Below are 27,774 nucleotides of genomic sequence, written 5' to 3' on the forward strand. Positions count from 1 at the left end.
TGTAGGAAAAAAACTTTGAGAGACTTTTACTTAAGAATAATCTAACACTTTTTATATTCAAGCACAAACCTCAAAAACCATTGTTTTATTTTACTAAGAACATACATTTACTTAGATGATAAATTAATAATGTAACTGTTCTAATATAAGAACATCAACACAAGGATGTTGTAACAGTTGGAGGAATTTTAGATTTTAATTTGCGCAAAGCTAACCGGGTGAAAGTTGAGCCAAAGGTTATCTATAAGTTTTACTGTTTTTGTAATATTTGAAAGTTTTATCAAGGAACTGACATCAGGCATTAACAGTCCAGTGTTGGCACAGATCTGAAGGAAATCAAGTCAGTTGCAGGTTAGTGTTTATATCGATTTGGCTTTCTCCCTAAAATAGTATATTATACAGAGAGGAAAAGAGAGTGCTATTTGTGAGGAAATAAAGATCATCACGTTTATAAATTTTTACACTTTTAAAGCTAGACTTGCATTCATGTGTCTGTAGAGCAGTGCTATCTATATATGGTACTTACTAACACACTTGTAGTATTAAAAGTTTTATACTGCAATTTACCATTATACTACCATTTATTACAAATGTTTATTTTTAAAGTGTGCTTTACGTATATGTAGGCGTGGCCAAGGGAAATCACTAGGGTAGTTTCGAAGTATTTCATACATTATTAGTGCTATACACTTGTTTCTTCTTTATATGTTTTGTTTCCTTCATAATAAATGTAAACAATATTAATGTATTAAATTCTAAAATAAATCAAAACAAACCAAATCTTCAGTGAAGTTGCATAAAAGTTCAGGGGTTGTATTTTCATTACTACACAAAACATTATTTTTTTTACTACTATATCAAATCTTAGTTCATTATTAAATACTTCAAATTTTCTCTTTAGAAAAGGCATTGTTCAAAATTTATAACAAGTTCACCTGTTACTTTAGAAATTTTAATAAAATAAACAGACTAGTATACAAGCTCAAAGTAAAAGCTAACAACTTTAAATAAACTCGGTAGATTATATTAATAAAAAAAATTATTCAGGGAAAGTTGTAAATAAGGGATTGTTTTGGTTTTCAAAAGGAATAACTGCTTCAGTGTCCAGGACTTTAGGAAGAGGTGGATGAGATACTACACCTAAATCTTGAAAAAATAACTATTTGTATTTAACTATAGAACATTTCTATAAGATATATTTTCAAATTTAAAAAGATTTTTACAAGTAATAAAGCATACCCCAACCTCCCACGTTAGTAGATATGCATACTGTAAGTATCTATAAATAAAAATTAATTGCCAAAGTGTTGCTAAGGTAATCTCTAGAATTGTCAGACCAATTCGGCTAATTTCTTTTGTTAAATATTCATAAAAACCCTCAGAACAATCTTTTATATAAATATATCTAAAAAATCTAATTTGGTCAAAAAGTGTCAACTTCTGCCTTAATTTTCTATTTAAGGTATTTCAAGTGCCATAATTCAGTTTGACTTGTGCCCCCATCAAGAAAATATATTATGTTGAATGGTTACTGCTGTCCAAAAGAGTCCAATACGACTGATTAAATTCACTACCTAATTTATTTACGGTTCCACAGTTGAGTTTATGTTGTTGCACTGACCAAGAAACCTTATTTAAAAGCGTTTATTTGCTGTATGCAATGTTTCTGGTACTATAAATAATATTTATTTTTACCCTGATCAAGAGAATAGGTGCGGAAATGATAGTAAAAATGTACATCTTAAAAGAGAAAATGATCACTGTGGGTTATTCTTTGGAGATAAATACATGCCACTACAGACTTTTTTTAGGCCTTTCAGAAATTTAAAGTTCCGTAGTACCTACATTATTTTGTTATGAGTTGTAAGGTTTAGTCAGTATTAGCAATGAAAGCACTCAAAATATCAATATTTGCATTATACATAATTTGTTCTACTTTCTATGGTTAAAATATGAATGTATCTTACCTAGGAATCTGCCCTAGTTCATAAAGAAGCCCACAATGAAAACCGTATCAAAATCTGTTCAGCAATTTGGAAAATAACAATGCACACTCAAACCAACACAAAAAGCGACTTTAGTTTATACTTGGTATTGAGGGTTAAGAGGATCAGCGTTTAACCGGACTTTTATAGTATGTTTTGCACGTGTAAGAGCATTCCTGGTTCGAATTGCTTGTATTTCTGTCACCATAGTTCAGTCTGCCTTGTTGGCCCGATCAAGAAAATACAAATACGTTGGTCTCGGAAACCTACTTCGGGCAAAAAGCGCTTACTTCTAGTCCTTGCCATATACTTTAGGTCTAAGATATTTCAAGTTCCATAGTAGAGTACGACTTGTTGTATCGACGAAGAAAAAAATATATGTAGCCTATATAAATCGGATTGAGAAACTTACTTCGGTTAAAAGAGTCTACTTCCAGCGATTTAAATTCACTTACGGTGCCACCGTTGTTTTCGTCGGGGTCTTATTGCTCCCATCAAAAACTATATACGTATATAGCTCTCGGAAATCTACTTCGGTCAAGACGGTCTACTTCCGGCTCTTGTAATCTAGGTACTTTCAGTCTAAGATAATTCTAAGATAAACATTTTTCCATAATTCAGTTAACCCCTTGTTATCCAGATGAAGAAAATATACGAAGGCCCACAAGTTTGGAATTCCTTATGTGAAGACATTTACAGCTTTGTTGTTATTTTTTGTTGAACAAAAAAAAAGTAGGAAAGTGTTCAAATAGTATTTAAAATGCATTATTCACAAGTTTGTTTATTAAGGTTGGTTTTATAACAGTGTAAAATGGTAATTTAAATGCATTATTCACAGCTTAGTTTAACGAAGTATGGTTTTATAAAAATGTTTAAACAGTATATAAAATGCATTAGATTATATGTTTTAAATTCGTCATTGGCTCACTCTGGAATAAAATAAATTTAAGTATTAACTTTGTATTTGCTATCTGCATTACGCATCTGATCAAGCACTGTATACTTAATATTTTATAAAATTTAAACGTAACCAGATGTTACAACCACTTTGTTCAGCTTCAGTTGAAAATGTCAACACTTGTTTAGCTGTGTCAGTTAAATTTTAATTATTAAACATAATTACTACCATATTTTAATGATGCTAAAAATTCCAAGAAATTTGTCCAATATATAAACAAAGACAATTTTAATTTTTTTGTATGAATAAAGAGAAATATACATACATACATACATATAATAGAGCCAGTCAAAATTATATTTACGTTTTGATTCTCTCAGCCATGGATACATATGTCTACTTATGTTTAAAAAAATGTAGGATTATATCATATTATAAATCCTTTTACTAAGAAAGTAAAATGGCCATCGATTTTGAAAATTGCGTGTGAAACCCCGGGTAACTGCTAGTAGTTATTAAAGTAATATGAACCTGACATGCCTCCTACTTACGTTTGAAAAATGTTATAGGACTCTACCACATTACATCATAAGCGTTTTTACTAAGTAGTATAAGGCACCCCGGGAGGGTTCATTTCTGACTGGTTTATACCTTCTACTTGAACTTACACAGGTTACAGCAAATCAGAGCGCAAGGTTTTGTGACGAATTCCTATCGTCCCGTAAGTATCCAAAGTTCCTTGTAATAACTAAGCCAAGCAGTATGAACCCTGAAGAGGAAAAAGTAACAGTCTGCAACACTATCCTCAACCTTCCATATATTTTAATAATTTACATTTACTCATACATTTAATGCGTATGAATATTTTAGTTTATCATTTTATATTATTCAGGAATGTTTTGACATATGATGTTTTGTTTTTTGTTAAAATCTTAAAAATGAACAATACTGGAACCTTTAGTGTTGTGAACTGAACTGAACTGTGGAAGACGGGGTAGTTCCCATTCAGAGCAGCTTCTGAAACAAATAATGTCCAATGACTGCTGAAGAGCAAAGCATCAGTTCTTTGTTTCAAGTTTCATTTTGACGATGGGAGGATTGTGAAGGAAACAGGATTTTCCGGACATTTGCCACCGTTCAGTGATACAAACACCTCAAACTGAGATTTAAACTGACATTTTCCGGTAAATGTCCGGAAAATCCTCTTTCCTTCACAAAGAATCAGTGTATTACAGTACAAACTTTAGTGCTGGGGGATTATGGTTCAGTGCAGAAGTGTAGTTAATGGAGTCAAGTCGGCAAATAGACGAACGATGAAGAAGATGTACGTGGTCGGCGGAGTTTGAGGATGGGCGGCAAGTCTAGACGAGTGAAGCGCATAGAGAAGGTCGACCAGTAATGCCCTGGGGCGTCTCAGGTTTTTAGTTGATTAAGGCCCTTACGGGAAGACCAGGTCCTGATATGGTCCTACTCCGAGGAATCAGCAGAGTCAAAGAGGTGCCGAGCTTGCGCCTTGATGTAGTCGCCCAGTGTCGGAATGCCAAGGGAACGCATCATGGCAGTGTTCCGAACAAACACTGATAGGAAACGAACAGCCCTATGTTGAAATGATTCGAGCTGTTTCCTGGGGGTAGCGGCCAGCTGGTTGTACCCCACAAGGCCAGCGTAGGTGGTGGATGGCCGCATGATCGAGGTGAAAAGGAGCAGCTTGGTGGAGGTGGTAAGTTATGAAGAGCGGCGAAGAATAGAAGCAAGAGACATGACAGCCGCCCGGCCAGTCTAGATCCTGCGGGTTGCAACAACATTTGTTGAGAGCTGCACCATCTCGAGGTACCTCGTCGATGTAGTGCATCGGAGTCTGTCACTCTGGATAGTCAAAACGTCCCGAAGTACTGGACCATAGTCCTTCCAAATGAAGCAGATAGCCTCACATTTGTCCGTGTTGATCTTGATCCGCGAACAAATGAACCACGGAGAGAGTATAGATCCATTTGACGCTGCATGTATATGCAGGATTAACGCAGTCGGATCGACGGGACCATGATGAGGGCATCATCTACGTACAGGACAGCGGAGATCATTGGCAAGAGAGGCATGTTATTGATATACCTCAGAACCACCACAGATCGGCCCAAGAACCGATCCCTGTGGCACGCCACTGGTCGTAAGGAGAAAATGGACGTCCCAAATAGAGACCAAGAAGCGGCGTCCAGTCAGGAAGGAACGAAGCAGTTGAAACAACTGACGCGGCAGGGGACTGCGGGCCAGCTTGTACATGAGACCTTCGTGCTAAACTCTGTCAAAAGCCTTACTTATATCCAGGCTAACTGCAGTGGTGATCAGGTGGTTATTACAGTTGTCAACAAGGATAGTTCTAACCCTTACTAGCTTCAAGAGGAGTGCCCCCGATGAAAGCCGTACTGATCACTGCGCATTAAATTTGATGGTGGAAGTTTTCAGGAAACCTGGCCAGTGTAAATCGCAGTAAACCCTTAGAGATGGTCAAGAGTAGGGAAGTCGGCCTGTAATTCTCAGGTTGCATGAGGTCCTTACCAGATTTGGGAATAAGTACGATCTTAGCCAGCTTCCAAAATCTCGGAAAGTGTCTAAGAGAGAGACGAGAGTTCAAGATCACAGTGATCTAATGCAACGCCCATTCCGGGAACACTTCATAACCAAGATATCGGGACCAGCAACTTTCAAACGACGCAGCTGGAGATGGATGCGGTAACTTAATCATGAGTGACGTGTGGAAAATGGTCATCAGAAGCCCCTCGATTGATAGCTTCCAGCCACAGGTGAACGTGGTTACTATGGGCATGGTCTTCAACGCCAGGATTCGGAGAAAATTGTTGTTTCATTGCGTCCACAAAGGCTTCAGCTTTATCCTGGGAGAGATAAACCAGATCTTGTCTACCAACATGGGCGATGTACCGGCTTCTCAGACCGCAGGGTACGCGCCAGACGCCAGAAGGAATGGGAATCATCTACAGCGTCGAGGGTATCCAGGAAGTCCTTCCATCGTCCTGCAAAATGTTCCTGTAGAATTCGTTGAACCAGACTGGCGTTGAAACGCAGCCCTGTCCGGAGGAACGCTTGATCTTAGCCGACGGCACAACCGCACTTCTTCTGGAAAGAATTTAGGTAATTGCCGAAGATGATCAGGGCCACCAAGTGACGTGGAATGGGCAAAACTAGCCTGTTTAGAACCTGCAAAGAAGACACGCACTGACCAATGTCGTCAGTGGACGAAATGTCAGGGACGGGAAGTGGATGGTCCGCTATATAATTATGAAACCTAGTCCAATTCGTCTTTGGGCGCCTCCCAGAGGGTAGAAGGTAGTGATTGGGAGATTCGGGGATAAGAATCACAGGTATGATAACTGAAAAAGATCAATGACGGAATTAACAGTGAGTGCATACGTGAGGTTGGTATGCAGGGCAAAATCAAGAATGTCAGAATTGTGGAACGCATTTTGTGTGAATTGAGTTGGAAAATCAGGAACGGCAACAGAAACACGCGGTCTCGTCAAAACATTGGAGTGGAGACGACGACCGGCGGTGTTTGACAGATTGCAGCCCCAATCAAAATGTTCACTATTAAAAAAATCAGCAAAGATAGCCGGGTGGCCAGGAGGAAGAAGCTAATCAAATTTAGCGGGATTTATCCGTGATCAAGGATGATTATAAACTGAGGATAGAAGAATTTCAGATCCACCGAAAAAAGCAGCAACCGTAGTGACTTCGCTAACAAAGTTTTAGGTGAACGATGTGGCGTTGCGAAACTCGATGATGAACAAGAATAGCAGTCTCACTAGACGGAAGAGCACCAGGTTGAATTGGAATATCGGTACGATAAATATTATAACTTTGAACGGTAAAGGAATTTCTAGGAGAAAGGTTAGTTTTCTGAACAAAATAATGTCAACGTCATAGTAATGAAGGAAATGAATACGTTCATGATGTCTATTTTGATTGAACTGCAGTTCCTCGTAATGAGGCGAACTGTCTACACATGGCAAGTGGGGATGAAAAGGTCGGAGAGATGCTGGAACAGGTTTTTTAAAAGGCACTTAATTGGCGTCAGTGGTCCATACCGGGCGAGCCGTAGAAGGTCTAGGCAATTGTTTACAAGAGTTTCGAAGGGGGCAGATTCGAAGGGCGATCCCGTGGACAATATGACTGAGCCCAAGGAATCACAGGAGAGATCGAGGTGGAGAGTTTTGACGGTCGCACTGCTGGGCGGTAGGTAGTGAGATGGTTGGCCTCCTGTCGAACAGCAACAGGCCGGGCAGCAGTCCTCCGATTAGCCGGATTTCGGGGCTGTCGACGGCCACACCGACGAACAGGCTCGAAGTTACCTCGATGACGAGGAGGCTTCACCCGCGCTGTCGTCCCTGTCGACGTGGTGGCTATCACCAACTGCGATCAGACTCGTTGGTCGCGATTAGTCATCGAAGCTGAGGCCGGCTGTGAATTGCCGCGTGGCGGGAGGCAATGAGAGGTGAGTATGAGTGTGGCCTTTAATAAAGCCGCCATTTGCTATCACGGTTTTTGCAGGTTTGGGCACAAAACTCCTGGTTTTTCTGGTTGATAAACACGGCACCCACGATAACTAGCGTTGTGCGCTTCCTCACAATTACAACAATGGTCTATTTCGCCATGCAGTCGTTTTTTCACAAGCCCGGACGAATGCGGTCCTCCACATCGTACAGATCTGGCAGGCCGGTCGCAATTATTCGACCTATGTCCGAACTGTTGAAATCGGTTGCATTGGACGAGGCCAGGCGGCTTTCTGTAGGGAGCGAACAGCAACAGGTACGTAGAATAACTTTTATATACTGTAAATTTCTTTGGCTGGCTGGGTATTATCACAATCCCGTTCAGAGTCGCAGTGATGGGAGACAACCCAAGGATTTGTTCCCCCCCCCCTAGTGCGCAGCAGCCTTCCTTTTCTTAGCCGGAGGGACAGATTGAGGATGGTCCACAGTATCACCAATTTTCTGAGGTGCGTTCATTTTTGGGAGTCAATAATAATAAACAAAACAATTGTTTACCTGCTGCACTATTAAATGGGTCCCCACGTACTGAGACAATGCATAACCGGAATAATGAACACACGAACAAAGAAATATAAACAGTGAATACCTAATACATTGCAAAAGAATGAAGAGTGTACAAGAAATAAATAAGTTGATGAAATGAAACTATTTATTTATAACCTCAAAACATAGTGACTCATTCACAACAAAATAACCAACTTTTTAATGTTGTATAGCCAACCCAGCAGACGACCCATACGCCATTGCTGATGAGTGTTTGTTTACATACTTTGTCACACGCCTGGCATCTGATTATTCAATTGTTTTGTTTAAATAAAATACTTTTTTTCTTCTTCAATAACTGTGAATAATCTTAATTTTAGCACATAAATAAATGTGTTTTCTACGGAAATTATTGTAGTTTTCTTAATAAACCCACTGAATTCTTGGTAGTTAGAATACATATCTAATCAACAAAATATGTGTCAGAACTTGCTACATCTGCCTCTTAAAATATTTCATTTTGACCCTCGAACAAAAAATGGCAGATCCTGGTATAGATGGACAAACCATCCAGGCCTCTTAAGTAGTTTAATTAGATTGTATAATTCTGTAAAAGGAAATAAATTTCGTTGTTCGATATAATTCTCATGTAATTTTAAATTTCAATCATGTGAGTAGTCGTACAGATTAAAATATCTTCTCTAAATAATAATATGGGGAAAAATATGTAAACAAATACCGTTGTAAACAAATCCTTGAAAACATTTTACCGTTAACAAAGACAAATGCTAACTACTATATTTATAAACTTACTTACTTTTTAAATCTTTAAAAACTAATTCATTTGTTTATTATTACAGAATGAGATTAAAACTTATCTTGGCTATCTGTGTGGCGGTGGTGGTGCACTCACACACTGTTTCAACTATGGGAGAGATATCGAACCGAGCCGGCCTGGATCGGCCAACTGACCAACCGGTGCAGATAGGGGAAGACGCCATTGACGCCCTGATAAATAATGCCTTTTCTGTTAGAACAACCACCCCCACCATACCTTCTGATGGAGATAATAGTCGGTTAAATGAAAACCCTGTCAATCAACAGGGAAACAACTTTCTGAATGAAGTGGGTGGTGATTGTGAATGTGTACCTTACTACCAATGTGATACTAACAGGACAATTATTGAGAATGGAGAAGGATTGATTGATATTAGGTGAGCGTTAGTGGTTAAATTAATTGAAAATGCAAGTTTTTTTAGAATAATTCAGAATATCAAATTTTGTATGAAACCTTCATTAAAGGAAAAACAATATGTCTATGAGTGTAATACCACATGAAAACTCAGGCCTTACTAAATACTATCAAAACCAGATCAACTCTGATCTACCCAGATGTCAACCGGCGAATCTGGATCTTGCTTAATGTTAATTTGATCAGACAAATCAAAGATCAGGCTGATCAAATTTATTAGTTTACAAATAGTTGATACATTTTATCTGGAAATATCCCATAAATCCACCAAACTTGTATTCTAAGTTTTTATCACAATTTGATTAAAAGACTTCATGTGAGATATGAAAATAAAGAGCCCAGTATGAACCTGTATGCTTCTGATTTAGAGTTAAGATCTTAAGATGCAGCTGACTATTATAAATTCATAGATAGATTTATGCACCAAACTTTGGAAATTGTAATTTTGGGATTTGGGGAGTATGAAGAATCCTTTGTTACATATATTTTAAGGTGATTTTCGAATTCGAATACAGAGTATGCTTTTTTAGTTAATATTTTATTGTATCTCTTATGCATAATTTAAGTACATTTATTTATCTTAAAACATAATCATGATCAAAATTGGTTAAAATAGTTTCTTGTTTTACTCTGACCATTTAAATAATGTTTTTGTATTAAAACAAAGAGTTAAAAAGAAAATAATTAGAAAACTTGTAATTATTATACTTGTGACATATTTTGATTTAATATTTTTGTAACTTGTTCACTTCTTTGTTTTTAACTTTGAGAAATATTAATAAAACATACGAGTATACTCGCATCAGTATGAGTATATAGTGTATATATATACTCGTATATTGTAAGTAGATAGTAATATGACAGTCTTAGTGCAGTTTTGGAGCTGGCAGTAAATCAATGTAAAACCTCTGTCTAATGCACTATAAATAATTTATCAATTTTAATCAGGAAATCTACATTTTTTATGACGAATCTTTTAAAAATTCTATTCAAATTGAAAAAATGTCTTAAAAAAACGAGAAATCTATGAAAAAACTACTTAAATATCTATTTAAAAAAATAGAAAATAGATTAATAAGTAGTAGAAAAGTAATTATATGTTTTGTCCATCTCATTAATCTTTTTGTCTTCTAAGACATTAAAAAATCTGTTCAGCAGGTGCACTTTGTTTTAACTCCACAATTGTTGTAAACCCGAATTTGTCTTTTATTTTCTCTAAATTTACAATTTTGTGCTTCTTTTTCTTCTAAATCAACTAATTTCTTGTATTCCTTGTATCTCAGATCACCTATTTTATACAACTCTTAAAAAAAAATATTATTTAGTAAAAAAAAATTGTTTATATTGCAACTCATTTTGTTGAAAATTTGCTAAGAACAGTTCACATTATGCCTTCTATAATTCGAGAACTCGTATTATAGAATGCATAATGGTGCCCAATAACAAATTTTGTTGATTAACTGTAATTATTTTTATCAAGATATTCTTTGAATATTTTCTGAAAATGTGGTATGAAATCATAACAAATGTTTGGTTATGTTCAAATTGTATATCTAAATGGTGAAAAATCACAGGTATTATCTTTTTATAATAAATGGGCACATTTAAACAAACAAAAATTATATATTATTAAATAATGTATTGATTTTTTCAATATCTTCAAAAGTCAATTACAAATTTTTATTCTTTAACCTAAATTCTTTTATAAATTCTGTTTCTTTATCATGTCCACATTGCAGTTTTCTTAGTAAATCTTTCAGACGTGTAAGTTTTTTATCTTAAGTTTTGGGTTTTCATTCAAGATTAATTTGCAATTTTTACAAACTAGATATTTTTGATCAATAATTTCTCTTTCTGAAAATTTATAACAGTTGATTCTGTAATGTTCATTCATTTATATAGAAAGATTTTTGTTATAAATGCCAAGATAAGTTATTTAACTAAATCTACCAAGAAATCCATTTTTCAGCACAAATGTTTGTGTATACATTTCTTACTTGTATATTATTTGTATATTTTATAAACATAAAATTAAATTTACTGGTTTTAATGAAATTTGATACACATATAGTAAATACTTAAATCTTTCAACTTAACTTATCCACGGAAGTAAAATTATCCCCTATTTCTTAATAATCATTGAAAAATAACAACATTTTCAAAATCAATCCCAATTATCCCTTAACTTAAAACTCATATCTCGTGAACTATTATAGCTTTTTTGATAAAATTTGTTATACAAGATCAGTAAATAAAAAACAATTTAATTATCACTTCCGGCCCAGCCCTTAAGATGACCTAGAAATAGATTTTCTTTATATCACTCCCATGTTTTGAGATATTCTCTTGAAATCAAAAATGAATTCTTCTATCTGTGTCTTTGACATTGCACAAAATAAAAAAATATTTAACAAACGGTTTATAAAATACTTCACAAAGTTTACTGACTTTCCCTAATATAATTCTTAATTACATCATACGCTAAAAATATCTCAGAATCAACAACAATATACAAATTACATTTGTAACAGCATTTTTAAAATCCATATTGATAATTATGTCATTTTTGAACTAGAAATATAGGTCAAATTTTTTGTTTTATCAATGCTTAAATTGGCCTGATTTTTTATAAATTGTGATTTTTTTCATCAACAGGCATATTATTTCCAGTTTTCGTTTTCAATATCACGTTATCGTATTCAGATCTTATAAAACTAATGTAAAATCCACCTTTAAAGATAGGAAAATTTACATTTTCAAAGAATCCTAAGCCAAAATATGATAAATTTCAAACCACTGCAAATTGTCCTAATTTAAAAGTCGATTCAAAACTATTTGAAGTTAGAGAAATAACATCACTTTTAGAATAAGAAGGTTTCTCCAATTGTAACTAATTGGCCACAATTTTCAATTTCTTCTATCAATTTATTGTGTTATATTACTTCAGTTTTGGAAAATAAAAACTGTATGAAGATTGTCTTAACCAATATCCCATCATGATCCGAGTAGAGAAATGAAAAAGTCGTTACCAAAGAAACATTCAAACAATGATTGAAAATATACACATTATCCAAACAATTTTTTCCTCTAGTTGTGTTTTTGTTCAGAGGGAAAAAGTTAAACTCTCTTAAAATATAAAGAAAATCTTTTGCTGTTTTACTTTTTTTGTAATATCAAATTTACTAATAAAATCCCCCCCACCCCATGGTAATATTATAAAATTTCCAATTCATAATGAATGCCAAAAAGTTTTCCAGCACACATAACAATTGCTGTGGATTACCCTTAGGAGAATGATAAACTGAAACCACAACAGTTTTACGTGCATTCAGAATTATAGCTGCTGTTTCAAAGTTAATTTCTTCACTAAAAGTTTTGATATATCACAATCTCTAGATTTGTATTTATTGTTAATGAATATACAGGTTCCACATCTTATTTTGATGTGGAGAACATGTTCCTGGCATAGGTGTTGGTATTGATGGAGACTGTGAGGAAAGGACCATCAATGGCCTTGCTGGTGTCCCTCTTACCTTACGTGTGGATGAGCCCTTACCCTGGCTTTCCAAAGACCCTTGCAGATTCTGATATTGTAGAGAGATTGACAGTTCTGTTTTAAAAACTCAAGATATAGTATAAGATTTCTTAAATCTCTACATGCTTTTTCATCAACAGATATGACCTTAATTGTTGCTCCAGTAAGGTGTTGAAAATCTAAGTCTTGTAACAAAATGTTCAATTGGGACATTGTCCGGCACACAACCCATTGACGAGCAAATGAGATGTTTGAGATTTTTTTATTTGAAATCTTATAAAAGCTTGCATCATAGTCCACCAACTTAGGCTTTTGGTAGTACTTGTCTTTGGTCACAAGACCATAGACGGTTGCTCCTTGAGTATTTTGACAAGTCAGGTGACTGTTAACAAAATCCTTAAGTTGCGATCTATTAAACTTTTATCTAAAAATCACTGTCACCCCCTGACTCTTGTTCTTTTCCCTTTGAAAGTCAGCTGAAATGCAATGAGAGAATGCTGTATCTGTGGAATCTCTCTACATTCCTCTATGGCATCAACCATACTTCTTTCTACTACACAAATTTGAAGATCAGCATCTTTTTTCTTTTCTGAACTGCAGACAGATAGCACTTAGATTATCAGTAATTAAAAATACCAACTTGGATTTTCCTCTATTGTTTAGGTTCAATCCTTGCCGTGTGAAGTGAAAACGCTTGAGTCTGAATCCAGGTCCACTAAATACACAGACTCAAGATGACTTACCAACTTCCTTATGTAGTTATTAGCTTTGTCTGTATCATTGAAGTAATTGTCTGTGATAGGTAAGTCATACCTCATAGGGATTGTCGTTAACAGCACAGGCATTTTCTTGGTTAACTGAACTAATTCTCCTTTCAAAGATGAGTAAATTGGAAGTAGGTTCCCACGTAGAGTGTCATTAGTTCCACCCATCACACAACACCATCCCTTGATTGTGAAGCAGTCTCAGCTATTTGAAGGATGCAGGCATTTATTAGGCATGACTGAGATCATTTTGATTAATCCACTCAATTTTCAGTGACAGTCCCTCACCCTGACTATCTGTTTATAATGCAAGTTTCAGTTTCCTTCCCATTTTTTGTTTGAGATTGAATAACCTTTTACTGGGAGATTTTTTATTTTCACAGGGTTTCCGCAAATTAAGCAAGTACACATTATCTTCAGATTTTTTTGCTCTTTTTATCAAAATATTTCTATGAGTAAATTTTTTATCGCAAACCGCAAAATTCTTCTAATATCTCATCATTCAACTCGTCTTTAAATTTTCATATTATTTTCAGTAATGAAACATTTGTGGTTTTTTCGGATAATCGTTTTTATGAAGCTCTCATTAATATTTTCAAATAATTAATTATTAATATAAAATGTTCAATAATAATTTTATAAAGATTTTTCGATATTTGAAGGAAGTAACTTTTCATATAACAGAAATGCAATTCTGCATCATATTTCTTTAGTTTATCATAATAAAATTCATACATTAGCAATTTTGAAAGGTCTAGAACAGAAAATCCTATGTAGATTGGTTTGTTAAACCTAACCTTTTGCTTGTACATAAGACTCGCAATATACTTTTCAGCAAAAATGTTGAAGCATTTAAGTCTGAATTTTTCATAATAACTATAGATATTTTAGGATTGTAATACTTAGAATCAATGCTTCATGTTTCTAACAATTTTACATCTTTAAATGACCCAAATCCAGAAAATATCTCATTGTTTACAAATTTTTCATTTTGGTTTGCTTGTTCACAATCTCTTTTTTGTTTGCCAATAGCACAATTGATTGAGTGGGTAAATTAAGCAAAAATCATATTTATTTTTGATATTCACACAAGACTTTTTAAACTTTGATTTCCTTTGGTAAATCAATGTATGATCTGGCATTCATATTTTTGTGTTTATTTATGCTCAAAATTAGTTGTTTGCAGCATTTCAATATCAAACCAGAACCTTTATTTGGATTATTTGTCTGTTCTCAATGCGATAATTTATTGAATTGTTTAGTGATAATATTGTTTACATTAAAGATTTTGTCTGGTATTTTAATGACAGATTGGACAAGTTTCTTTCGCCATTTACTAAAGTTCTTTTATATTCGCATATAAGAGAAATGTCCTTTACTATTTTTTATTGTTTTCTAAGAATTGCTTAAACATTCCCTTAATTGATGATAAAACTTCAACATTAATACAATTTTCTACTGGTTTTTCAGGGGTTTTTTAGAGATTAATTTATTTGTTTGATAATTTCAGATTTAGTTTTACCAGAAGTTTTAATAGGTCATTTATCAATGATTGATAGAATTTTTTCATCATTAAATAAATAGTTCAAGATTTTACTTATTTTCTTAAAATATTTTTTCTCTTGATTTGTCTATATCATGCATATTTTGGTAGTTATCTACTTGGTTTTCTATAGCCCAGGTTCTTAAATAATTCAGTTTATTTTGGTAAATATCTTTGTTTTCAAATAAAAATATGTGAAGTAAGTAAGTAAAAGTACAGATTAAAAAACATGTTGACTCAATTTGATCAAAATTATACAGAATTTATGTTGAAATAGTAGTATATGCTTCTATTTATTAATACAAATTTGACTTAAGTTAGTAGTAAAATTACTTAGAATTAGTGAAATTCCAATGAAAAATAAGCTGTTTTAAGTGGAAAATTTTATTAATGTTTAAAAAGTGCCTTTTTGATGATCACTGAACCAATAAGTCTTGCAGATTATTTGTAATGAATGTTTATGCTTTTTAAAGTTAATTTACCAAATGTTCACATTCCAATGTTCCAATACAGTTTAAAGCAATAACCCAACATTTACAAATCATTTTATAAAAAGTGTTCTAAAAACACCTCTTCAAACACTAAACCACTAGTTGTTGCAGATGCTTGGCTTTGAAAGAAGTAATGTGTAGTCATTTCCCCGCTGCTTCTTCAGCAGTCTTGCTAACACATAGCCTAAAATACCCCGAAAAAAATGGTTGAGTATGTAGTATTTATTTTAAAAGTGTGTTACAACAATGTTTTTTTATTACAATAATTGTATTGTTTCCTGGTTTGTCTCAAGAATATTTTGAGACAAACAATATAATTTAGATTGTTATTTGTTATTGTTAATTTGACAGTAATTGTTAGAAATTTCCCTAAAATGTATGAATTTTATAGAAACTGAATTGCTCCATTTTTGGCACAGGAACCTTACATTTTCTATTTAAAACGATAGATTACCTATTGTGCACTGAACAAGTATTTTGTACTGATTTACTGATGGCTCCTAAAGTGCGCTGGGACAGTCATATTACTATCTACTAGTGTATATTAGAGGTTGATTTCTTTACTTCCCTCAGGGTCGATGATTAGCTGGCTTAAATTACCAAGCTTTGTTCTTAAACAAAAATGCACTGAAAGCTTTAATACCTATTTGTTTTTCTAAGAAACTATTCAAGCATAAACTACTAGAGCTTTTTCTTCATTGCCACCTAATAAATTAGAGTTGGAAGAAAAATGGTAAATGCCATTAATTGATTAAGAATTTTTAATTAACTAAGGATTCTCTGAGGTTTACAGTTTGTATCTCCTATTTCCCTGAGGTTTATTTTGTGTGTTTAACAGATCATAACATTTGGAATGTTCAAAGTAAAATGAATTAAAGCAAAACATTTATTAACTCATTTATGATATTAGGATTAATTATTTTATACAACTTATTTATGTACAGTAATAAATATTTTGTGATTGTATCAGTTGTTAAAAATATTAACTTTAATATGTGCAGTAAAAATACTAATTTTTTAGACTTTAGAATTATTTTTGTTATACATGAGTCTGTAAAGCATGTTACTTATTATCCCATCCAGAATAAAGAGTGGACCTTGTGAGGACTATATAGAGGTTTGCTGCAAGACAGGAAAAACGTTGGGTCCTGAAAATCCCATCACCCCACCCCCTGCTCCTAGCTTTGACACATGTGGCAGGCGCAATCGTCAAGGTGTCAGGTCAGATTTTCAGTGTCTTAGTAGATTTAGTTTCACCTAAATTTCTAGGGGTAAATCTTAATGGCTTGGTCATATTTAAGTATGTCTAGCTGAACATTACAAAGTGAGATTTTACATGAAATATTTTCAGAGAAAAAATCCAAATTACGTGGCATAATTTGATGGAGGAGAAAGTGGACCTCAAAGAAAAGTGTATGATATGTACTAATATTCAGTGCTTGATTTTTGGAACTAGAGGTGGTGGAACTGTAACATATTGGGGGTCTGAAATACCTTACAGAAGAAAGGGGATCCGGTGGCACTCCCTAGAATATTTTGAAAATACGAGTTCTCAAAACGGAATAAGTGCATATTTTTTCAGAGAGAGGTTCCAAAATGCTGTTCCTGTAGATTCCAGCTCAAATCGAGCACTGCTAATATGTATATGTGTAATATATATACTAAATATCGAGGTACCGCTTTAAAAGGAGTACAAAACATCATTGTAAGGAAAATAAAAATTATACTCAGTACTCCTAATATAAAATAATAACATTTTGTGTTTCTTATAATATACTTAATAAACTTAACTTTCATTACTAACTTTATTTTAGAAAATATATTTCAAATTATGATAAGATCTTGTGTTAAGAAATTATTGCATGTGATGTATTTTATGAACACTATTTTTAACATTTTCCACCCATACTAAATAGTGTCAAAATCCAAAACTTGTTTCTTCATAAAATGTAAAGAATCTCATATTGTTTTTAGAAAGCGTTAATATTATTCATTAGTATTTTATAAAATATTTTTAACAGTATTTTTTTATTTTATGATAATCAAACTCTCTTTAAATCACTAAAGAACATAACAATTCATTTAATAAAAAATCTATTCGCTTTCTGTATGCTTTATTTACACCATTTCAGAATAAAATGTTCTACAATATTTTTACAAATTTGATATTTTTCTTGGTAAAATAACAAAGTTATTGTTTCCCAAAGATGAAAATGTGTTTTCACTCCATTTTTTCCAAGTTTGACACTAGTTACCACAGTTTAGGACCTGGTTTATTCAGTTTATCGGGTCAAAAACCATAGAAAACGATTGAATTCGCTACTTCAATAACTTGACCAGGATTTTAGGAAGACCTTGTTTTAAATGGTGAGCTGAAATCAAGGCAAAATCTTTCGCTAGCCATAACACTAACAAAGCATTTCCAGTCCTATGTTTATATAAGTTTGTTAAATAATTTTTTTAAATGAGCTCCCAAATAAATAAATGTATATTTATTTATACGTATATATATTTAATGTTGGTTTTCTTGCTGTTTGGCTGAACGTAATCAGACTACTGTAATTTTTCTTGAAAAGTTACCAAGGTATAAGTGCTTATGATTTAGATCAAAAGAATCCAGAAGTTCTTTGCCAACTAATAAAAGTTACAGTTGTGTCACTTTTGTGTTTTATTTGTGTATTTTATTAATATTATATTGATTTAAATCCAATAAGTTCTTCCATATGTTTTAGATTATTATTAATTTAAGATTTTGGCAAGTATATGATTATTAACAAAATTGTGTTCCTTATACTCTTTTGATATGTGTTAAATAAAGATTAAGTTAATCCAAGAGTACCTTCTCATTTTAGTTACAACTCTGTATCTTAATTATTAAGTACTTGTAATAATGTTTCAAAATCAGTATCACAATGTTACTCTTGCAGTTCTCTTCGTATCACGGGAGATGTGGATAGTGAAGCTCAATTCGGAGAGTTTCCATGGATGGTGGCTATTATTAAAAAGGACACTGTCAGTCCAAGTCAGACGCTCAATATTTACCAATGTGGAGGTTCATTGATCCATCCCCAGGTTGTACTCACAGCTGCCCACTGTGTCGTAGGGTGAGTTCTTTGTGATTAGACACAATTTTGAGATGTGTATTTACTTAATACTTATCTTAATTAATTAAAGGCATGTAATAAAATGAGTCGTATACCAAAAACCTCATTTCATCGAACGTAGAACATAAAATATTTATTGAAAGTAAGTGTAAATTGGTCAATAGTCGGGTAAATGGCTCTTTGTCGTCACAATTAAACTCTAAACTTTCTTTTTCATTTACAAACACACCTGAAGCTATAAACAATCAATCACACTCATATTCACTTTTTTCAAATTCATACCTTTACACTCACTCTTCATCACAATTAGACATGCTGAATCAGCACAATCAAACTTCCTTTTTATCAAAATCACCTCTTACATTTGATTTTTATCACAATCAATAAGGAAAACACATTTACACTCTAAGCTTTCTTAATCACACTTTTACTTTTACATTTTTATAGCTATAACACTTGACAAGAGATTGATCTGGTATCAGCTAAAGTTAGAGTAACCAAGTCTCTTAAGAGTCATCAGTAATATTCATTATTTAATAAGTTACTTCTATGTGAAAGCATTTTACCCATCAAGAAATTTAAGTGACTGTTGGTGGTGACTTACAAATAAATCTTTTTATTCGGTGCATGAATATGTTTGTTACAGTATGGTAGGTAGACTTTACCAAATAAGCATTTAAAATAATTTTAAGTGTATTTTAATTGTTCATGAAGCTTATTATAATTGTATATTATGATCTTGTACTGTAATGTTGATGTTTCAATGAAGTTTTCCTGCAATTCTTTGTACCAAATTATTAATGCAAATGAGTAATATGAGTGATGATGCCTGATAGGAAGACTGGTCTGAGCGTGAGGCTTGGAGAGTGGGATACTCAACGCAAGTCAGAGCCCCTTCCAATCCAAAATAGAGCTGTGAGGGACGTTTTCATCCATGAAGGATACTATGCTGGGGGACTGTTTAATGATATCGCACTGCTGTTCCTTGAGACCCCGGCTGATATTGCTGAACACATCGCAACCATCTGCTTGCCAGAGCAAGATGAGAACATGGGCAACCGTAACTGTGTGGCCAGCGGTTGGGGGAAAGATGTTTTTGGTGAGTGAGGTTAAAACATATCCTAAAACAGAAAGTTATTTTCTAGAATCATAACATCATAATACTTAGGTATACAAATACAATTGTTTAATATTTTTTTTGTAATTTTTTTTTAATATTTTGGATAAACTCATTATAGCAATTCAATCACTATAAGAGTGATAAAAATTTACTTCTCAATGTTGTATTATATTTTTCTCTAGATACTACAATAAAAATTTAAGCTTTGAATAGAATACAAAGTTTTAAAATGCAACTAATTGAAACATGTTACAGTACTTATACATTTCAAGAAATTATAAATCTTATAAATAAAAATTAATCACAAAACATGTTACAAAGCGTTAATGTTGAGAATGGCTGGACCAATATGGTTAGTACTTGTAAAATATTTATTGCAATCCAAGGAAGGTTTATATAAAAAACAGCAAGACTCTGTTATGCAAAACATTATAAAGAAATATTTTAAATTGTTACATGAACTTAATAAGGATTTCCCCCTTATATGCAAAGTGGTTAGGAACTAGGTAGTGTTTTTATCTAAGCTGTAATAGGCTTCTCAGTCATATATGTATGTATGCTTTCTTTATAGGGACAACAAGGCAAACTGAACCACGGCACTGGAAATAATTTAGACTAAAATTAGATTATAGGAGCCAGAAGTAGGCACTTTGAACAAACTAGATTTCCAAAAGCTACATGCATATTTAGTTTTTTGATCAGGGCAATAAGGCAAACTAACTGTGAAGGCAATGTAAGTGAATTTAAACGAGCGGAAGTAGGCACTTTTAAACAAAGTACGCTTCTCAGTACTAAGTATGTATGTATTTTTTCTTCGGGACAACAAGACAATTCTACTATGGTATTGGAAATATCTTAGACCGAAAGTAAATGACAAGGGCTAGAACTAAAACACTTTTTTACACAAGTAGTTTTCTGAGATCTGTGTATTTGTACTTGTTTAATGGAGGTAACAGGGCAGACTCACATGTGACACTGAAAATACTGTATAATTAATTTGAACTAGAAATGCTCCTTAACATGCAAAACATTATATAAGTGTCAGGTTAAACTCTGATACTCATAACCATGAACACTTAAATAATATCTACCTTACATTAATTTCTACTCACATTTGACAAATTTCATAGGACTCCATCATATTACAAGGGATTTTATTAAGTAGTATAAAGACTTCCATTTTGAAAATTGCATGCAAATCTGTGGGTAACAGCTAGTCTAATAAATAAAAATCTATTGCAAAATTTGTTGCTTAACACTGGTTTCGAGAACGACTTGACCAATTAGGCTCATTATTTTTGTAAAATATTCGTTGAAATGCAAGGAAAGTACATACGAAATGAAAGATCGGAATATTTTAGAATCAAGAAAAATTCTAATCCAAGTTTAACTGACACCAAACGACTGTTGACTCTGTCAGATGGTTCGCCAAAGAGGATGAAACATTTGTTTAAATTTAAATGTTAGAACTGTGCTTGATCAGTAGTGTAACAAAGACAGCAAATACAAAGTTAATATCTAAACTTTACTCCAGATTGTGTCAGTGACGAATTTAAAACAACTAATGCATTGAAAATACTATTCATGTCTAGTTCATTATAAGAACTCCTTTTTAACTTCAAATTCCATACTTTATTCATTAATAAGTTCCCCGTACTTGTGTCATAAGATTTTCTAATACATTTATACTAATTTTACATATTTAGTAATATGGGATTGAATTCTAGGGAAAGAAGGAAAATACCAGGTTATCCTGAAGAAGGTAGAGTTGCCAATTGTTCGAAGAGATCAGTGTCTCGAGTCTCTACGCCAGACTAGACTGGGGCAACACTTCAAACTGCATGAATCATTTATCTGTGCAGGAGGCATTGCAGGCAAGGACACCTGCAAGGTTGGTTCCTAACTAATAACAGTATCTAAATATAAAATATTGTTGTCCTTTATTTAAATAAAAGTTAGGCTGTTACTATACAAAACCATTAAATATTACTAATATTGACACCAGATATTGTTTGTGTTCTAGGGTGATGGAGGCAGTCCACTAGCATGTCCCTCTCGTTTTAACCCAGCAGTATATGTCCAGGCTGGTATTGTAGCTTGGGGTATTGGCTGTGGTACAGACATACCAGGTGTTTACACAGATGTCAGCCGTTTCCGCAACTGGATTGACAATAAACTGAGCATACTATAAGCTAATAATAAATTTAAAACTTATAATTAACCAGATTTAACTGACTCAGTATTTTCTGCTACTAAATCAACTCATAACACTTTTCCTTACTAAATTTAAACTCAGTGATAATTGTTGAGCAAAGCTGGGTTCAATGTAAACTAAATGATACCACATAACAACACAAACATTCCCCTACTTCTTAAACATTTTCACAAAATCATTTCTAGCAAATGTTTTTTTTTTTCAGTTACAATCTAGAACATAAGTCGTAGCCATGAATCTCTATCTAACCAGTCTTAAATAATAATTGAATATATCAGCTTTGATAATAATGCCTTTTCAGCCTAAAGGTGGCTTTAAAATATCAACTTCTTCTTCTAAGAGAGGGCCTATTTTCATGCACCTTACCCTCAAGGGCCTTTTGCCCACCCCTGAATTATACCATGAGACTAGCCAGTTTACAGATTCCGCAGTTCTACAAACTGCCGAAAACAATCAATCTGGTCCTCCTGAGAAAATTCACAATTTTTTCCAGACTACCAAAAATGGCGTAATTCTCCGTGGCTATTGCAGGGCAATCAAAGACCAATTGTTCAGTACTTTCCTCCTGCCTTCACACAATCTACAGAGCAAATCCTCCTGGAAAATACCGACTCTGTTTCCTTGGGTGACCATGTCCTGTAATTAGACCCACAACCTGAGAAGACACCAATCTACCTAAGAAGAGAAGATCAGACGCCACCCTGTGGCAGGTCACTGCAGGACTAATCTACTCATCCTTAGACCTGGATGCAGCCTCCACCTTCTCTCATGTTCAGTGTGAATACACTTCAAGACAGCCCCAAATGATTTAGAAAAACACTTAGAAATACCACAGACTGGTCGAGGCTCCATCATGTTGGGTGCTGAGTCCAAGTTGGTCAGGGCATTAGCTCTTCAGTTCTCAGAGAATCCACGACCAGCAACCCAACAAAGCAGAGCCGTAGCTAAGGGGGGGGAGGGTTGTCTGCCCCAGGTGGCAAAATTGTAGGGGCGGCAAAATTATAGAAGGTCAAATCGTAGCACTCCAACCACTGTTTACGCATTTAGTTAGTCTACGCGCGAATCGCTTTACTGCCGGTCAAAAATACAGATACCCTTGTTTGAATGTTAATCACAAAATAAGTATATTGGAAATGAATTTAAATTTAGATTGTTTATTTCTGAATGTATACATATATAACAAATTATTTACGAATAATAAATTCCAGTTATGTCAAACTGTGTTTGGTAGTTACCAAGTAAATTACAACTTTAAAATTTCATAACTCGGAAACTTGAGATCCCCCAATTAAGACCAATTTTTCATTCAAGATAGGTACAAATGTACTGTTTTCGTGTGTGTTAGTACATAATTTTACGCGTATATTAAAGTTTGTTATTAAATTACGATCTTAAGTTTTACTCTTAACCGAGCGGTTCAAAAGAGTCTACTTTGATCACGTTAAATGGAGCCCTTAAAGTTATTATCCTGGGCTTATAATTTTGTAAATCACTATTTCAAACGTTTAAACCCCATTGCGGATCACTGACGAGCTGCGCTCGTCACGTAGCGGCCGGGCCTAACGGCACGATGACGAGCTCAGATCGCAAAAGCGGTCTACTTTTAACTTTCTCTCCAAATACTTCTATTAATGTCTGATAAATCGGGCGATCATGTCCACTTTCTTGTCAACTAAGAGTGTTTAATAACGGTCTACGTTTAGAGTTTTCAAAAGTTTTATAAATATCCTACAGGTTGCAGTTGTATGTCGAAGTTGAAAAATCATTCATAATGAGTTTACTCTGCTTTTTAGCACTTCTGATTGGTTGTATTCCTCAGCTGTTATTATAATAGTAACTAGTATCGCATTTTATGGTATAATTTGCGTGTCATAATATGAGCTGATCGAAATGGAAAACTTACGATCGTCTGAACTTGATCGATATTTATTACAATAGTTCATAAACAATATATTATATTTAATTATTTTGTTTTTAAGAATATAGATGGAGATATTTGTATAAACCGGAATCCAGTTCAACGTAGATATGAAGTAAGTATACAATAGCGAGCGATACGATGTGGCGCACCATTGCTGTACGTTCGGCCGCTGACCGTAAATTAATTCATGCCCGCTGGTGCCCGCGCGCCAAAACAATACGATCCGCAATGGGTTTTTAACACATAAGGTTTTTTAAATTTACCGCGGCCGGCGCAAACCGCTAGATTACCGCAGCAACACCGCTGGGCAATAAAAATTAGACAACAAAAATCCCATTTAAGTTCACTGATTCTCTATCCTGTCAAGATAAGTTTCAAAAATTATACTCCTTCAAATTCATACAAATTGTTGCTAGTAAATGTAAGAGTGAAATATCAAAATGTTGATGTTTGAAGAAACTTTCAATATTTGTTACCTATTTATAATTAAAGAATAAAATTTAAAAAAAAAAACATAATAATTTGGATTTAACTCTTTGTGTTCCTAGAATTGTGTTACCCTTAAATATAAACATATTTTAAATTTGACTTAACATTCAATATTTTTTTTTCACAAGAAGCTGAGAAACCTCTCATTACAGTTAGTCCTAACAGGATGTGTACGCTTGCTTTACGCTGTGACAGGATATTCAGGATGTGTAAGGGAGGCCAGCTCTGTACCAGACTTTGCAGCTAGAGCTAGTACTCCCTAGCTTATGTCTAGTCTAGCTTATGACTGTATTTAACACAGTCATCTACCGCAGTAGACAAGACCTATCGATCTACCCTTGCACCCCAATATCTATACATTTACGGTTAAAATATACTCTGAGCAGGCAACAATAATATATAACATCTCTGATTAACAAATAATGTAAAACACAAATAACATGTGATTTTAAATATAATATTGATGTTAAAACAATAAACATGAGTTTACTAAGAAATATTCATGCAAATACAGATACTTTAGGGCATATTTTGATATCTGTTGCGATATGTTTATTTGTACACCTATTTTGAGTTTTCCATTATATATTAGTGCGCTATTATTTTTACATTCCGCTTTGGATAGGATCCTCAACCAGGTTTTCAAATTCAGAAGAACTTATTAGACCTTCTAACAGTTTAATTATATTACTATGTTAATATAATATATGTTTGCTTTAAGAGTATATTAACATAATAGTTATAATGATAGTAATAATACTAATAAATATTATACATTACTTTTGTCTCACTACAGCAGCTAGTTTTCATGCAACCTTATCTCATTATCTTCATTGTGTTATTGAAAATACACTGGATTTGCTGGTAAATCCTATGTCTATGTCATTGACCTCATTGAGGCTCTGGACTCCCAGAGCCTCAATGAGCTATGGATGTGATTAGAGTACTCACTGTTGTCATTTTGGAATGAAGCCTTACATCCAAAATTATGTCTTCAGTGCATATTTTTTAAAGGTTAATACAAATTTAAGTTATTATAATTCAAATCATTCCCACACACACACATTTATAGAATATTGGTCTCTTAATTAATCCATGTATTGGCTCTAATTTCATTTCAATCCAAAATCAGTAAAATATTTTGCTCAAAATCTAGTTTGTAGTAATTTTTTTAAGTGTATAGAAATGTTGAAAATATAAACATTATCTTCGAAGCTATCTTTGAACAAATATTTTAATGTAAAAATTATAGTTTAGTGTTTAAAAAACTGCAAATATGTACTTTTTAAAATATTATAACGTAGTATAGACACACTCTCATAATTTAGACTAGTCTTCAATTATCATCTTAATTTAATGAACCCTAAACCTCGTAAAAATTAGAAGTTCAAACTTTTTCTGTACTGTGCAGACACCATTCTGCACAGTGTAGGCTACAAAAATTTGTATTTGTAGCAAAGTTTGAAGTATTCAACTTATATTTTAATGAGTGATCCTGTGTACAGTTTCTTATGAGAAGGCTTTCCTTGTAGGGTGTCTCTGCTACAAACTTCACTTAGAAGGTAAATTTCATTAAAGAGTTAAACATTTAGAGCATAAGTAAAAGCTTTTAATATACACTCTTGCATAAATTGTTGAACTTCAACTTTGAGGGGAGGGGGTGGAGAGGGAAATACAATGAGGACAGATTGGTACTGAGAGTATATCTGAAGAGTTTATTAGTGAATACAGTGGCTTAAATCGTTCTTGGCTTTAGAGAAGTAGGAGGGGGTGAATGTAATTGAAGAGGACCACACCTTTGGAATAAATCTTAATAAATTTAAATAGATTAGATAATTATAATTCGAAGTTATACATTTGACTACTGTATATAAAACAAGTTAGATTGCTCTTATAAGCATATTTTTAGGGCTTTGGGGGTTTTTATCCCTCACCCATCTATCCTTAGTTACACCACTGATTAAACAATGATAATATTATGAGTCTATACAAATAATGTAGTGAAACATTATTGAGATAAAAATTTCTCCAGCTTGATTATTAGGTCTACGTTGGGAAAAAATATTGTAACCTACAAAGTGATAATGATGTACTGTCTTCCTCTCTCTTGGTCTAAACATCTGTTTACATTACCCTACTACATTGTACATGTCTCTACCTGATTGTGTAAATAAATGGTAAGCTCATTGAAATGGTTTTTAACATGTCTAATATTTAAAATGTAATTATATACATAAAATTATTTTTACTATATTTCTTAAATTATTACTTTAAAAATAAATATGGATGAATTAAAGAAGACACAACTAGAAAAGTTTGTAATACTTTATCCTTATTTTTAATGAAAATTTAAATTTTTGTATAGGTATTTACTACTTACTAAAGTAAAATGTACAATATTTCAGATCTTAAATATCCCTTTCGGCTTAGTGTGTGGACGCACATGTGTGCGTGAGTGCATGTGTGTGCACAAATATGTTTTATATATATATATGTAAGTATTTACTTGACTTCAAAATTTGTTAGCATATGTTATTTTATTAATATTAAAGAAAATAACACATTTATTTTATTTTCCTTTTATAAAAAATCTAATTATCTGTCTAATTATGTCTGTTATCTGTTCTGTTCTGTAAATATAAGTGCCAAATTTTGTTTCTTTACCATAAATTGTCTTAGATATAATTTCTTCATCAAAAATACAAAATGGCGGCTAGCGGCTAAACAGGACATTTTTCGACCTATGTGTATATGACATTTTTTGTTTGAAATGATGAATAAATACTATCTCCCACAGAAGTTTATAACACCTTTTGGTGAATACCCTATCTATTTATCTACACACACACACTCACACACACTTGGCACATGACTGTGTCGTTTGTAATGATCTGTTACCGGAAAGTAATGATTTTGCGTTGTGTTCCCAATGCAATAATGGTTTGCATTTTAAATGTGCGGAGTTACAAGAATCTACATGGAATCGTATGGGACAGCAGCGTCGTGAATCTTGGAAATGCAAAAACTGTACAGGTAAAAATAAAGGATCAAAAGAGCAGCAATTGGTCAGTAAAGATTTTATTAATAAGTTGCATGAGGATTTCTTAGTAAAAATGGAGGAAACTATGAAGTTGCAATTTTTGTCTTATGAGCAGAACTTTTTCTCACAACTCTCTGAATTTAAACAATCTTTAGATTAAAAAAAAATTGATGACTACAAAACTAAAATTAATTTATTTATTGATAATGTAAAGGAACTGAAAACATCACAGACTAAATTAGAGGAGGAAAACAAACAATTAAAAGAAAAAGTCAAATCATATCAGGTACAATTGGAAAATCTTGAACAGTATAATAGGAACCGGAATGTTCAAATTGATGGTATCCCAGAAGTTGCCAATGAGAAAATGGG

At 33.3% G+C, this 27,774-nt stretch overlaps 2 protein-coding genes across 2 annotated transcripts in view; one reads left to right on the forward strand and one right to left on the reverse strand.

Moving 5' to 3' along the window:
- Window positions 1-27,774, reverse strand: part of LOC124374788 (phenoloxidase-activating factor 2-like) — a 150,670-nt gene that overhangs the window by 49,935 nt on the left and 72,961 nt on the right. The gene's annotated exons all lie outside the window — the stretch shown is intronic.
- LOC124374777 (phenoloxidase-activating factor 2-like) lies at window positions 236-27,161 on the forward strand. Its single transcript, XM_046832931.1, has 7 exons — window positions 236-351; window positions 8,789-9,142; window positions 16,597-16,734; window positions 18,441-18,617; window positions 19,454-19,716; window positions 21,465-21,628; window positions 21,761-27,161. The coding sequence occupies exons 2-7, from the start codon at window positions 8,790-8,792 to the stop codon at window positions 21,926-21,928; spliced, it is 1,263 nt and encodes a 420-aa protein (XP_046688887.1). The 5' UTR covers window positions 236-351; window position 8,789; the 3' UTR covers window positions 21,929-27,161.

The sequence above is a fragment of the Homalodisca vitripennis genome, chromosome 1 (assembly GCF_021130785.1).
Source record: "Homalodisca vitripennis isolate AUS2020 chromosome 1, UT_GWSS_2.1, whole genome shotgun sequence".
NCBI classification, from domain to species: Eukaryota; Metazoa; Arthropoda; class Insecta; order Hemiptera; family Cicadellidae; genus Homalodisca; species Homalodisca vitripennis.